Genomic DNA, 14,113 nt, shown 5'->3' with positions numbered 1-14,113 from the left:
ATAAAAGAAAGATGTTCTTTCTTGCCACTAGGTGTCAGCATTAATTTAATTATGATCTTTTCTGAAATTGGCAGTCAAGAGAGTGTCTAGGTGTACTGTACATGCCTTCTTAAGTAGCCATTTATACCTAAAGAATCGGGCCGGGCGCGGTGGCTCAAGCCTGTAATCCCAGCACTTTGGGAGGCCGAGACGGGCGGATCACGAGGTCAGGAGATCGAGACCATCCTGGCTAACACGGTGAAACCCCGTCTCTACTAAAAAATACAAAAAACTAGCCGGGCGAGGTGGCGGGCGCCTGTAGTCCCAGCTACCCGGGAGGCTGAGGCAGGAGAATGGCGTAAACCCGGGAGGCGGAGCTTGCAGTGAGCTGAGATCTGGCCACTGCAGTCCAGCCTGGGTGACAGAGCGAGACTCTGTCTCAAAAAAAAAAAAGAATCGTTTGCAAAATATCAAGGGACTTTAGTATATGCTGCTATCTGACATATAAGTTACATAGTTCTCTTCATTGTAGGTATATTTTTTAGTGGAATTAAGGCTGGATATGCTTTGAAGGGGGTAATATTAAGAACAGAATTACTTTTCATGAAGCTAAATGTCAGCTATTAGGTAGCTGGTGAGCTAGTTTATATATTGTTCAGGGACTTTTTTTCTTCCTTCTCAGTTTACTTGTCTTTTTGGGACCTCAGTTACAACTATGCTTAGCACCTAATGTAGACAACAGGTACACAATCCATGTACTTACTACTCTGCATTTTCTTTAAAAGATTTGCTCTAGGATGAAATTGCTACAATAACATTTTTCAGTTATTTGTACTGTTTAGTTGATAATAATCTTTGTTTTCTCTTACCATGAATAACTGATTTCCAAGGGACTGTGTGAATGCCTTTTTAAATTGGATTTTTGGCTGGGCATGGTGGCTCACGCCTGTAATGCCAACACTTTGGGAGGCTGAGGTGGGCGGATCACCTGAGGTCAGGAGTTCAAGACCAGCTGGCCAACGTGGTGAAACCCCATCTTTATAAAAATACAAAAATTAGCCAGGCGTGTTGGTGGGTACCTGTAATCCCAGCTGCTCGGGAGACTGAGGTGGGAGAATCGCTTGAACCCGGGAGGCGGGGGTTGCAGTGAGCCGAGATCGCCATCTCAAAAAAAATAAAAATAAATTGGATTTTTTTTTTTTTTTTTTGAGTCAGAGTCTTGCTCTGTCACCCAGGCTGGAGTGCAGTGGTGCCATCTCGGCTCACTGCAACCTCCACCTCCCAGGTTGAAGCAATTCTCCTGCCTCAGCCTCCTGAGTAGCTGGAACTACAGGCGCATGCCACCATGCCCTGCTCATTTTTTGTATTTTGTAGAGATGGGGTTTCACCATGTTGCCAAGGCTGGTCTTGAACTCCTGAGCTCAGGCAATCCACCCACCTAGGCCTGGATTTTTTTATTTCATTTTATTTTATTTTTTGGCCATTGACTATTGATCAAAAGATGTATCATGAGTCTGGTGGTTTCACAGAAATTACTCCTTAAATATTTGACTCCTCCAATGTAAAATTATTTGGCTGAACACAACCTTTGAAATAACAAAACATGTACTTTGAGTTGTTTTTCCAGTAAAACAGACAAATTTGTGCTGATGCAGCGTTAGTATGTCACCCGGGCCCCCTTGGCAGGTTGGGTGAGAGACTTTGAAACAAATGGCAAAGGTTAAGAAGTGAGAGCCTGGCCGAGCACGGTGGCTCACGCCAGTAATCCCAGCACTTTGGGAGGCCAAGGTGGTCGCATCACTTGAGGTCAGGAGTTCGATACCAGCCTGGCCAACATGGTGAAACCCCCATCTCTACCAAAAATATAAAAAATTGGCCAGGCGTGGTGGCACACACCTGTAATCCCAGCTACTCGGGAGGCTGAGGCAGGAGAATCACTTCAACCCGGGAGGTGGAGGCTGCAGTGAACTGAGATGGTGCCACTGCACTCCAGCCTGGGTGACAGAGCGAAATTCTGTTTCAAAAAAAGAAAAAAGAAGTGAGATCCTACCTTCAGGAGCAGATCAGAGCTAACTTTGAACCTATGTAACCTATGTAATGCTCATGAGCATTATATTCTCACCTGCTGAAAAACAAGTATAGGGAGCTTTTTAAATTATTTATTTATTTTTAATTTTTGAGACAGGGTCTCCCTCTGTCGCCCAGGCTGGAATGCAGTGGCGCGATCACAGCTCACTGAAGCCTTGATTTTGTGTATTTTTTGTGGAGATGAGGTTTCTCCGCGTTGCCCAGGCTGGTCTTAAGTTTAAACTCCTGTGCTCAAGTGGTCCGCCCACCTCAGCCTTCCAAAATGCTGGGATTACAGATGTGAGCCCCTGCACAGTATAAAAAGGGGGAAAAAAATTTTCTATTTATTTAAAGTACAATATAAAAAGGGAAAAAAATTATCCTGTTTCAAACACTGCATTATATAATTTTACCTGCCCTACAGGAGGCTTTTAAAAGATGTTTTAGAGAGATACTATCAATTTTTTTCCTCTGTGGTTCAACTGGAGCTCTTATTTTAATTGGAATCCTCTTAGTGGTTCAGAACTTGAATTTGACTAAAGGTTAAGTTGAGAATTCTTGCTTATTTTCTGGAATGAATTTTCCAGTCAGCAACAAAATACATAAATGCATGCTTTTGTCTCAAGATATTTCTCTGGAGCACTTTAGCTAATTAAATCTGTTACCTATTTATAGTTCCTTTCGCATCTTTTCTTCAAATATGTTAGAAAATTTTAGTTGTAGAGTGGGTTGGTTGGTAGGAAATATGAAGGAAAATGAAGAACCATTACTTCTTTTTTTGTTTTCGTTTTTAAGTAGGCAAGCTGTCTTCATTGTATGTCTCACTCTGCGCAAGAGTTCTCAGTTTTTTTGGTCTGAAGACACCTTTACACTTTTAAAAGTTATTGAAGACCCAGAGAACTTACCTTGGAAAATTCTAGAAAACACAAGAATACGCAGAACATATTCCATTAGCTGTCAGAACAATAATGTCAGCACATGTCATATTGCTTCTGGAAAATTCCACAGGATACTTGTGAGAGAATAAGTGGAAAAGGCAAATAACTTCTTGGTACTCTGAGAATCTGAGAATAGTTTGGTCTTGCAAACCTCCTGAAATGGTCTCCGGGACCCTGGGGATCTCCCACTGCCCAGACCACACTTTGAGGACCACTGCTCTGTATTGCTGTATTCCAGAGAATACACTCTATTGCTATTTTTTGGTTTTTTCTCCCACTGTCTCTTCAGGCTGTTGATTTTATTAATGAGTGCATAAGTACAGGTAAGAAATTATAATCTCTTGGGGGCAGTTCATTCTTCCTGTTCTCACAAAGTAAAGAGGTTCAGTCAGTAACTCTGTCCACTGTATTGTCATCAAGAAAAAATATACGTACCTTCCTTGAGCACACTTGCATAGCACCAGGATAACAAATGCAAAGATGGTAAATATGAGTGTTGAGGTTAATTAGGACTTAATCAGGGAAGACCTCCTCAAGATAATAAGTTTTTATAGGCCGGGCGCAGTGGCTCAAGCCTGTAATCCCAGCACTTTGGAAGGCCGAGACGGGCGGATCACAAGGTCAGGAGATCAAGACCATCCTGGCTAACACGGTGAAACCCCGTCTCTACTAAAAAATACAAAAAAACTAGCCGGGTGAGGTGGCAGGCACCTGTAGTCCCAGCTACTCGGGAGGCTGAGGCAGGAGAATGGCGTGAACCCGGGAGGCGGAGCTTGCAGTGAGCCGAGATCCCACCACTGCACTCCAGCCTGGGTGACAGAGCGAGACTCCGTCTCAAAACAAACAAACAAACAAAAGATAATAAGTTTTTATCCAGTTAATAAAGGTAGAAGAAGAGCATTCCCAGCAGAAAAAAATGATGTGTAAAGTAATGAAGTGATTGGAGAAGAATGACTTAGAGGGATTCAGATAAGCTTGAATTTGGATATGTGAAATTGTAAATGTTCTAGATTACTGGTCAACCGTCCTCCTATCCCCCCAGCTTTTATTTCACAGACCAGTCAGATTTAAGAAACTGTTTTTGAGAACCTCCAGGGTTGACAGCTTTTGGTGGGTGGAGCAAATAAGGTCATTTTAAAAAACAAAACGATTTCTATCTCTTATCATCATCATTTCTTAAAAGACACCAGATATATCTGCATACCTTGATAAACTGAGTAGTATGGATTCTTACAAGATTGAAGAAGATACTATGTTAAAAGGATGACCTGTGCATATAAATCCAACTTCCTAATTTTTGAGACTGGGAGCAAAAGATAACCTTTAATAGAGGTTTTCCTTAAACACCTATTTCTAGCATCTTGTACTTAAGATTGATTGAAACAAACATCAAGCTCTTCAGTTTCCTGAATATCTTGGGCCTCTTCAAACACATGCTTTTTCCTGGTTTCCCTCTCCTAGAAAATATTTGTACCTTTGGCATATACCTCTTTCTGTAATTCTTCTCTGAAGTTTATGTAGGTAATATTTCTAAGTTTCCATAGCATCATTTTTGCACTTACTACATTGGAATTATCATTGTGTAAGATGAACAGAGAACGGGTTCCAGCTGGGCACAGTGGTTCATGCCTGTAATCCTAACACTTTTGGGAGACCGAGGTGGGTGGATCACTTGAGCCCAGGAGGCTGAGGTGGGAGGATTGCCTGAGCCCCAGGGAGGTGGAAGCCTCAGTGAGCCGTGATCGTGCCACTGCACTCCAGCCTGGGCAACAGAGGGAGAGCCTGTCTAAAAAAAGAAAAAATGGCTTCCATTACAGTATTTCCTTAATTCTAAGATATAAGAGTTTCATATTTAACATTTTTGAAATCAATGCATCTTGATCAATTTGTATGTATATTATCGTGGTGGTACCTTTTTTTTTCCCAGAAAAGTTGTTACTAAGTTGGTAACGTGTCTGTAAGTCTCTACAGCGTCTTAAAATTGAAGGAGTTGAGCATACCATATTTCAAGGCATCCAAGAAAAAAATGCCACCAATTATAATTCTAAGACATTATGTATCGTAGGTCTATTCCACTGTCAGATGTTTAAAAATGTGCATCTTAGAAACAGTTAAAACTTAAAGAAATAAAAATTTTTTAAAAATAATTAGTTAAGACAAGGCCGGGCATGGTGGCTTATGCCTGTAATCCCAGCACTTTGGGAGGCTGAGACGAGTAGATCACCTGAGGTCAGGAGTTCGACACCAGCCTGACCAACCGTCTCTACTAAAAACACAAAAAATTACCCGGGAGTGGTGGCGGGCGTCTATAATGCCAACTGCTTGGGAGGCTGAGGCAAGAGAATCACTTGAACCCGGGAGGCGAAGGTTGCAGTGAGTGGAGATCACTGCATTCCAGCCTGGGCAACGAGAGCGAAACTCCATCTCAAACAAAAAAGACTTGATATTAAAGATTAAACAGGAAAATCACGTTTCACAAATGTATAGCCTGTGTGTCTTGCATTATTAAGAAGGACCATGGTAGCACAACAAATCTAAAAACAAAGAAAATTTTTCATTACTGACCACAACTAACAAAACTACATTTATTCTCTTACAGTAGAACAGCAAGTAACAGGAGCCCAAGCTATATATCTTTGTTCTTCAGTGATTTATTCTGTTCATGCCCTTTTGTCTTTATGGTGTATACTTTTCCTAATCTTTCAGTGCCCTGATAGTTTTTGACATAGTCATCATCTTTAGGCTCCATATATTAGGCTTCAGGATTTTATTTTACTGTTTTGGGTAAATTGCCAAATTGCTAGGATTTTTGTTTGGTTGTAGTCACTGAGGAAATAAAATTTCTTCCCTTTAGCTTTGGGAAATTATTAAAATATGCCTAAATTTAGAGCTACACTTTAAATGAGATAATTTGAGTTACAAGTTAGCATACATTATCAGCAGCTATCGTTAAATTGCTTGCCCTGGGGCAATTTAGTATATTTCTTTTTTCCAGATGTGACTTCTTTCTGAACCCTAAACAAAAGATGTGTGATCTCTTTTGTTTTTTTGTTTTATTTTTGAGATGGAGTCTCTGTCACCCAGGCTGGAGTGCAGTGGCATGATCTCAGCTCACTGCAACCTTCACCTCTCAGGTTCAAGCGACCTTCCTGCCTCAGCCTCCCAAATAGCTGGGATTACAGACGCCTGCCACCATGCCCGGCTAATTTTTGTATTTTTAGTAGAGATGAGATTTCACCATGTTGACCAGGCTGGTCTCGAACTTCTGACCTCAGCTGATGTGCCTTGCTGAAAGATGAATGATCTTTTGTGTTTTTGTGCTATTGGTTAGTCAGTGCTCCTTGAACATTTGAATATACAGGAAAACTACCACATTAAATACTGTTCTTTCCTTACAATATTGCCTAATGCTTAAAAGAATTTTTCTTTTTTTTTTCTTTTGGAATGAGGTCTTGCTATGTTGCCCAGAATAGAGTAGTGCAGGTGTGATCATCATACACTACAGCCTCAAACTCCTGGGCCCTAGTGATCCTCCACCTCAGCTTCCCAAGTAGCTGGGAAGCTGGAACTAAAGGCCCATGCCTCTGCACCTGGCTATGCTTAAAATCTTTTTGATGTTGGCTTGTGTAGTGTTACTCTAATTTGTCTTTGTGACCTCCTATTCTCTAATCTTTTTATCAGCTTTTAATTATAAATGTCAGTTGAGGCTCCGTTTATAGGCCTTTTTTTTCTTGTCTTTCACTTCATTTGGGGTCCATGTACATTTATTTCACTGTCTCCAGTGAAATTTCCAGAACCATCTCTTTAGTCCTGGTAAGATCGTGCTTGCAGAAAATAACCAAAAAGATGGGTAGTCTTTTTCTTTTCTTTTCTTCTTTTTTATTAATTAAGTCCAACTTCTGCAGAAGGGTGGTCATTCTCTTTTTTTTTTTTTTTTCTGACACAGAGTCTCATTCTGTCATCCAGACTGGAGTGCATTGGTGCGATCTCAGCCCACTGCAACCTCCACCTTCCTGGTTAAGCGATTCTCCTGCCTCGCATTCCCAAGTAGCTGGAATTACAGGCGCCTGCCACCACACCCAGCTAATTTGTATATGAGGGTTCATCACGTTGGACAGGCTGGTCTCGAACTGCTGACCTCAAGTGATCTGCCCACCTCGGTCTCCCAAAGTGCTGGGATTACAGGCGTGAGCCACTGCTCCTGGCCATTCATTCTCTTTTTAAAGTTACTTACCTGATTTCTCAACTCAAAACATGGGAAATTTTATTCCTCTCAGTTTGGCCCACACATCTCACATGTCTTTGGAAGTAGTTTGCTCACTAACGGTTTGTTCATTCTAGACTTTGTGCCTTTGCATACACCGTTACATCTAACTTAGCAGTCTTTGCCCTCTCCTCCTTCAAAGCCTGATTCAAATCTTCTGTCATGTGAAATCTTCCTTAGTTGGGCCTGTCTGGTTATTTATTCTTACTCGTATCATCCAGTCAGTACTTAAATACTTATGCTAATCAGCACTCATATTCATTTGAGTTTATAGGTTATTGAAAGATATCTAAACCCTAGAAGTTAGTAGATTCAGTGCAGCAAAACTAGTAAAATAATTTTGACTGAACCTTGAAAATTGTTACAGCAGTAATTGACTTTAATTTTTGTCTTTGTAAATATATTGCTGATAAAAATTATTTCTCTCAGAAATTATCAACAAGGTTGTAGAGTCTACAGAGACCAGAATTGTTTTTCTACAAGGTTTTGTTACAGGGTACCTCAGTTTATTTTTAAATCCACTATCTACTCCTCTGATGATTTAATGTATCAAATAGGCTGGGTGCAGTGCTCAACGCCTGTGATCCCAGCACTTCTGGAGGCCAAGGCAGGGAGATCTCTTGAGGTCAGGAGTTCAAGACTAGGCTAACCAACATGGTGAAGCCCTGTCTCTACTAAAAATAGGAAAAATTAGCCAGATGTGGTGGCAGGCATCTGTAATCTCAGCTACTTGGGAGGCTGAAGCAGGAGAATCACTTGAACCCAGGAGATGGAGGTGGCAGTGAGCCAAGGTCACGCCACTGCACTCCAGCCTGGGCAACAGAGCGAGACTGCCTCTAAAAATAAATAAATAAGTAAAATAAAATATCAAATAGTTTTAACAACAAAACATAGTTTTTATAGTCCCCAGTTTTTATTCCCCAGAGGCACCACTTTCAAGTGTTTTGGCTGATTTTCTTCTATTTGATATTGTCTGTTAACTTCCTAATAAGTTGAGAAGTTAGCCTTGTTGCCCTCATTTCACACACATAGACACTCCATTTTCTTTCCTTCAATAACATAATAAAAGTTTTTTTTTTCCCCACGTGAAGTTCAGTACTGGTGTTTGTGGTCATGTGATTATTCAGGATTGGAGCACTGGTTCTCAAAGTGTTGTCCAGAAATCCCAGAGAGGTTTCCAAGATCCTGTCCCAGGGTCCATAAGTTCTAAAGTATTTTTTTTTATATAGTACTAAGGTTTTATTTATGTTTGGCACGCTCATTTTTTCCACAATTATACATGGAGTTTTCCAGTAGCCACGTGACATTTGATAACATGATGGCATCACACTGATAGCTAATGAAACGTGCATTTGTGTGTTCTTGTATTTTCCAGAATTTTCTGAGGTAAGAATACCTCAATTGATTGAATGCAGAGACAGGTATGAAAGTTGACCTGTGTTATATTTAACCACATATCAAAAAGCCTTGCAGAAATGTAAAATAAGGCTAATCACTAAATGTTTTGTTTTAGAAAAAAGTTACTTTTCATTAAAAGCAGTTACATATGTTGATATGTACTGGGTTTATGTCTTTGTTTTTTTCAGTAGACATTGAACAAATACTGATAACTGGTTTAGTTTAGTGAGAAATAGATTCTGCTGTATTTTAACATATTGGCCAGGCAGGGTGGCTCACACCTGTAATCCCCACACTTTGGGAGGCCAAGGTGGGCGGATCACCTGAGGCCAGGAGTTCAAGATCAGCCTGGCCAACATGGTGAAACCCCATCTCTACTTAGAATGCAAAAATTAGCTGGGCGTGGTGGCGCGTAACTGTAATCCCAGCTACTCGGGAGGCTGAGGCAGGAGAATCACTTGAACCTGGGAGATGGAGTTTGCAGTGAACCAAGATCATGCCACTGCACTTCAACCTGGGTGACAGAGTGAAACTCTGTCTGGGGCCGGGCGCGGTGGCTCAAGCCTGTAATCCCAGCACTTTGGGAGGCCGAGACGGGCGGATCACAAGGTCAGGAGATCGAGACCATCCTGGCGAACCCGGTGAAACCCCGTCTCTACTAAAAAAATACAAAAAACTAGCCGGGCGAGGTGGCGGGCGCCTGTAGTCCCAGCTACTCGGGAGGCTGAGGCAGGAGAATGGCGTGAACCCGGGAGGCGGAGCTTGCAGTGAGCTGAGATCCGGCCACTGCACTCCAGCCTGGGTGACAGAGCGAGACCCCGTCTCAAAAAAAAAAAAAAAAAAGAAACTCTGTCTGAAAAACAAACAAACAAACATTACTTATTAGAAATTACTGGCCGGGCGCGGTGGCTCACACCTGTAATCCCAGCACTTTGGGAGGCTGAGGCTGGCAAATCACAAGGTCAGGAGATCGAGACCATCCTGGCTAACGCAGTGAAACCCCGTCTCTACTAAAAATATAAAAAATTAGCCGGGCGTGGTGGCGGGCGCCTGTAGTCCCAGCTCAAGAGGCTGAGACAGGAGAATGGCATGAACCCGGAAGGGGGAGTTTGCAGTGAGCCAACATTGTGCCACTGCACTCAAGCCTGGGCGACAGAGCGAGACTCTGTCTCAAAAGAAAAAAAAAGAAAAAAAAAGAAATTACTTTGTACTTAAAGTTTATTGTGCTTTAAATATCTGGTTTTATTATTAGAATATTAAAGCCTTCTCAAGCTTCAACCCAGTTTGCCAGAATTTTTGTCAGCCCTGTGTTCTCAGAAGAAAACAACTTACATCAAGAGTTTCATCAGCATTTTGTTTCAACAAACATTTGTTGATCATTTGTGCTTGGATGAGATGGAAAGAAGCATAAGACAGCTCCTAATCATCCATATCTTGTACTGCAACATCTACCCCATATGGTGAGAATTAACCTTAGGTTGATGACTCAGTTGCTGCAGAATCACTTGAACCTGGGAGGCGGAGATTGCACTGAGCTGAGATCACGCCACTGCACTCCAGCCTAAGCAACAAAGTGAGACTGTCTCAAAAAAAAAAAAAAGGTACATACAGCAAACTGAGGAACAATAGTAGGATACAGAGAGCTTTAAGCCATCAGTTATGAGTCTCTGTTAATTGTCTGTTATTAATTTGGTTATTGATTTTTGTTGTTCTTTTTTCTCCCTGTAGGTTTGTAAAAGAATGGACTTGGTCTGCCAGAGAATGTTGAATCAGGGATTTCTTAAAGTGGAGAGGTACCATAATCTATGTCAGAAACAAGTTAAAGCACAACTCCCAAGGTATGTTGTGGGTGGCAATGACAATGATATACAGCTGGTTTTGTTTCTTGGCTTCTTTTTTTCAGTCTCGTGGTTTATATATTGCTTTCCAAGTTTTTATAACAAAGGGCACAAAGATCACAATGTGATTTCTGCAGTGGTTTGTCCATTCTCACCGTTTCTGATCAACATTTTACTGGAGGTTCTAGCCAGAGAAAATAGGCAAGAAAGTGAAGTATAAGGCATCCAAATGGGAAAAGAAGAAGTAGAACTCTTGTGTTCACAGATGATATGATCTTGTGGATAAGGAGTGCGCTAATTGATTGTTAAAGCTAGTAAACCAGTTCAGCAAGGATATGGCATATAAAAATAATATACAGAAATCAATTATATTTATATACACTAGCAATGAACAATCCAAAAAGGAAGTTCAACACATTTGATCATAGTTTCAAAAAGAATAGAATACTTAGTAATACATATAACAAAAACACAAGACTTGTATGCTAAAAACTACAAACACCATTGAAAGAAATTAAAGAAGACTTAAATAAGTGGAAAGGCATTCTGTGTTCATGGATTCGAAGACTTCATATTGTTAAGATGACAATACTCTCCAGACTGATCTACACATTCAGTGTGATAAGGGTTGACAATAAGGTACAATATGTTTTGTTTGTTTCTTGACTTCTTTTTTTTTTTTGTGACCCCTATCAGAAATTCCAGCTGTCTTTTTTTTTTTTTCCCCAAAACTTGATACGCTGATCCTAAAATTCCTGTGGAAATACAAGAGTGTGACAATAACCAAAGCAATTTTGAAAAAGGAGAGGAGTATTGGAGGACTAACACTTCCCACTTTCAAAACTTAGTACAAAGCTATAGTAATCAAAACAGTATGGCACTGGCATAAGGATAGGCCTGTAGATCAAAGAAATAGAGGCAAGAGTCTGGATAACAAACGTTATATTTTTAATCAGTTGATTTTAACAAGAATGTCACGATAATTCAATGCTTTCATTGTTTTCAACAAATGATGCTGGGACAACTAGTTTTCTTCATGAAAATGAATGAAGTTAGACCTCTTCCTCATACTGTATATCAAAGTTAACTCAAAAGGGATCATAGACCTAAGTGTAAATGTCAGCACTATATATAACCCTTAGAAGAAAACATAGTAGTAAGTCTTCATGAACTTGGATTAGGCAGTGACACCAAAAGCACAAGTAGCAAAAGAAAAAATTAGGCAAATTGGACTTAAAATTTAAAACTTTTGTGGCTCAAAAGACACCATTAAGAAAATGAAAAGACACCCCACAAAATGAGAGAAAACGTGCAAATCGTGGATCCAGATTGTATGAGGAACTCTTACAACTCAACAATAAAAAGACAACCCAGTTTAAAAAAGGGTAAAGGGGCCAGGTGCGGTGGCTCACGCCTGTAATCCCAGCATGTTGGGGGACTGAGGTGGTGGATCACCTGAGATCAGGAGTTCAAGACCAGCCTGGCCAGCATGGTAAAACCCTGTCTCTACTAAAACTACAAAAACTACCTGGGCGTGGTGGCGGGCGCCTGTAATCCCAGCTACTCGGAGGCTGAGGCAGGAGAATCGCTTGAACCCGGAAGGTGGAGGTTGCAGTGAGCCGAGGTCATACCACTGCACTCCAGCCTTGGCGACAGAGCGAGACTCTGTCTCCAAAAAAAAGGGCAAAGGATTTGAATAGACACTTCTCCAAAGAAGATAAGTAATAGCCAACAAGCACATGAAAGGTGCTCAACATCATTAGTCATCAGGGGAATGCAAATCAAAACCACTACGAGGTTTATATCCACTAGTGCTTTATATCCACTAGGATGGCTACAATGGAAAAATGTTGGGGAGGATGTGGACAAATTAGAACCTTCATATATCAATGTTGGGAATGTAAAATGGTGCAGTCACTTTAGAAAACAATGTGGCTGTTCTCAGGCCGGATGTGATGGCTCACGCCTGTAATTCCAGCACTTTGGGAGGCCAAGGCAGGTGGATCACCTGAGGTCAGGAGTTCAAGACCAGCCTGGGCAACATGGTGAAACCCTGTCTCTACAAAAATTTGAAAATTAGCCAGGCATGATGTCGAGTGCCTATAATCCCAGCTTCTCAGGAGGCTGAGGCAGGAGAATTGCTTGAACCCGGGAGGCAGAGGTTGCAGTGAGCCAAGATCGTGCCATTGCATTCCAGCCTGGGCAACACAGTGAGACTTGGTCTCAAAAAAAAAAAAAAAAGAAAGAAAACAGTTGGGCTGTTCTCAAAAAGTTAAACAGAGAGTTATTGTCTGAGCCACCAATTTCATTCCTACATAAGTACCCAAAAGAAATGAAAACATAATGTTTGCACAAAAACTTGTACACGACGTTTTTAGCAGCATTATTCATAATAGCCAAAAAGTGGAGACAACCCAAGTGTCTGTCAGCTGATGAGTAAACAAAGTGATGATACATCTGTATGATGGAATGTTACTGGGCAATAAAAAGGTACATGCTACAACAAGAACGAACCTTGAAAACTATGCTGAATGAAAGAAGCCAGAAACATAAGGCCACTTTATGATTCCATTTATCTGAAATTTTCAGAATAGGTGGATCCAGAGAAACAGAAAGTAGATTAGTATTGCCAGGGACTGGGAGAATGGGAGTGGCTGATGATGGTTCCAGGAGTTCATTCTGTGGTGATGAAAATATTCTGAAATTAGATAGTGGTGATAGTTGTACAATCCTGTGACTATACTAAACACCACTAAATTGTCCTCTTTAAGATAATTTTAGGCCGGGCGCGGTGGCTCACGCCTGTAATCCCAGCACTTTGGGAGGCCGAGGCGGGCGGATCACAAGGTCAGGAGATCGAGACCACGGTGAAACCCCATCTCTACTAAAAATACAAAAAAATTAGCCGGGCGCGGTTGTGGGCGCCTATAGTCCCAGCTACTTGGGAGGCTGAGGCAGGAGAATGGCGTGAACCCGGGAGGCGGAGCTTGCAGTGAGCCGAGATCGCGCCACTGCAATCCAACTTGGGGGAAAAAACGAAACCCCGTTTAAAAAAAAAAAAAAAAAAAGATAATTTTATTATGGATGAGTTATTTCTCAAATTGTTAAAAAGTTTAAAGGAGTTAAATTTTATGGTCAAAAGCATATAGACTCCTGCCTATATTTCTATGTGTAATCCATTCATTTATCTAATTTCTCTGGTTCTAATAGCCATTAGATTTGATAACCAAAAAAAACTTTTTTTTTTTTTGAGATGGTGTCTTGCTCTGTCGCCCAGGCTGGAGTGCAGTGGTGTGGTCTTGGCTCACTACAACCTCCTCCTCCCAGATTCAAGCGAGTCTCCTGCCTCAGCCTCCCTAGTAGCTGGGACTATAAGAGTGCACCATCACGCCTGACTAATTTTTGTATTTTTAGTAGAGATGGGGTTTCACCATGTTGCCCAGCCTGGTCTCAAACTCCTGACCTCAGGTGATCCACCTGCCTCAGCCTCCTAAAGTGCTGGAATTACAGGCGTGAACCTCCAAGCCTGGCCCCAAAAAACCTAATTAAAAAATATGTATATATAATTTGGGGTTTTTTTTGTTTGTTTTCAAATATTTTGTCAGTGAGTACCAGTCCTTGGTAAGGAT

The 14,113-nt window shown here is 41.2% G+C and overlaps 1 protein-coding gene across 1 annotated transcript in view; it reads left to right on the top strand.

The window, feature by feature from the left end:
- FBXO28 (F-box protein 28) overlaps positions 1-14,113 on the top strand; it is a 45,320-nt gene that overhangs the window by 2,212 nt on the left and 28,995 nt on the right. The window contains exon 2 of the mRNA XM_031655446.1: positions 10,375-10,484. Within this exon, the coding sequence (XP_031511306.1) occupies positions 10,375-10,484 (110 nt within the window). The remainder of the gene's footprint in view (positions 1-10,374; positions 10,485-14,113) is intronic.

Source organism: Papio anubis, chromosome 1, assembly GCF_008728515.1.
Source record: "Papio anubis isolate 15944 chromosome 1, Panubis1.0, whole genome shotgun sequence".
Lineage (NCBI taxonomy): Eukaryota > Metazoa > Chordata > Mammalia > Primates > Cercopithecidae > Papio > Papio anubis.
Note: the sequence above shows the minus strand (reverse complement) of the source record. Positions and strands in the feature narration are given on the sequence as shown.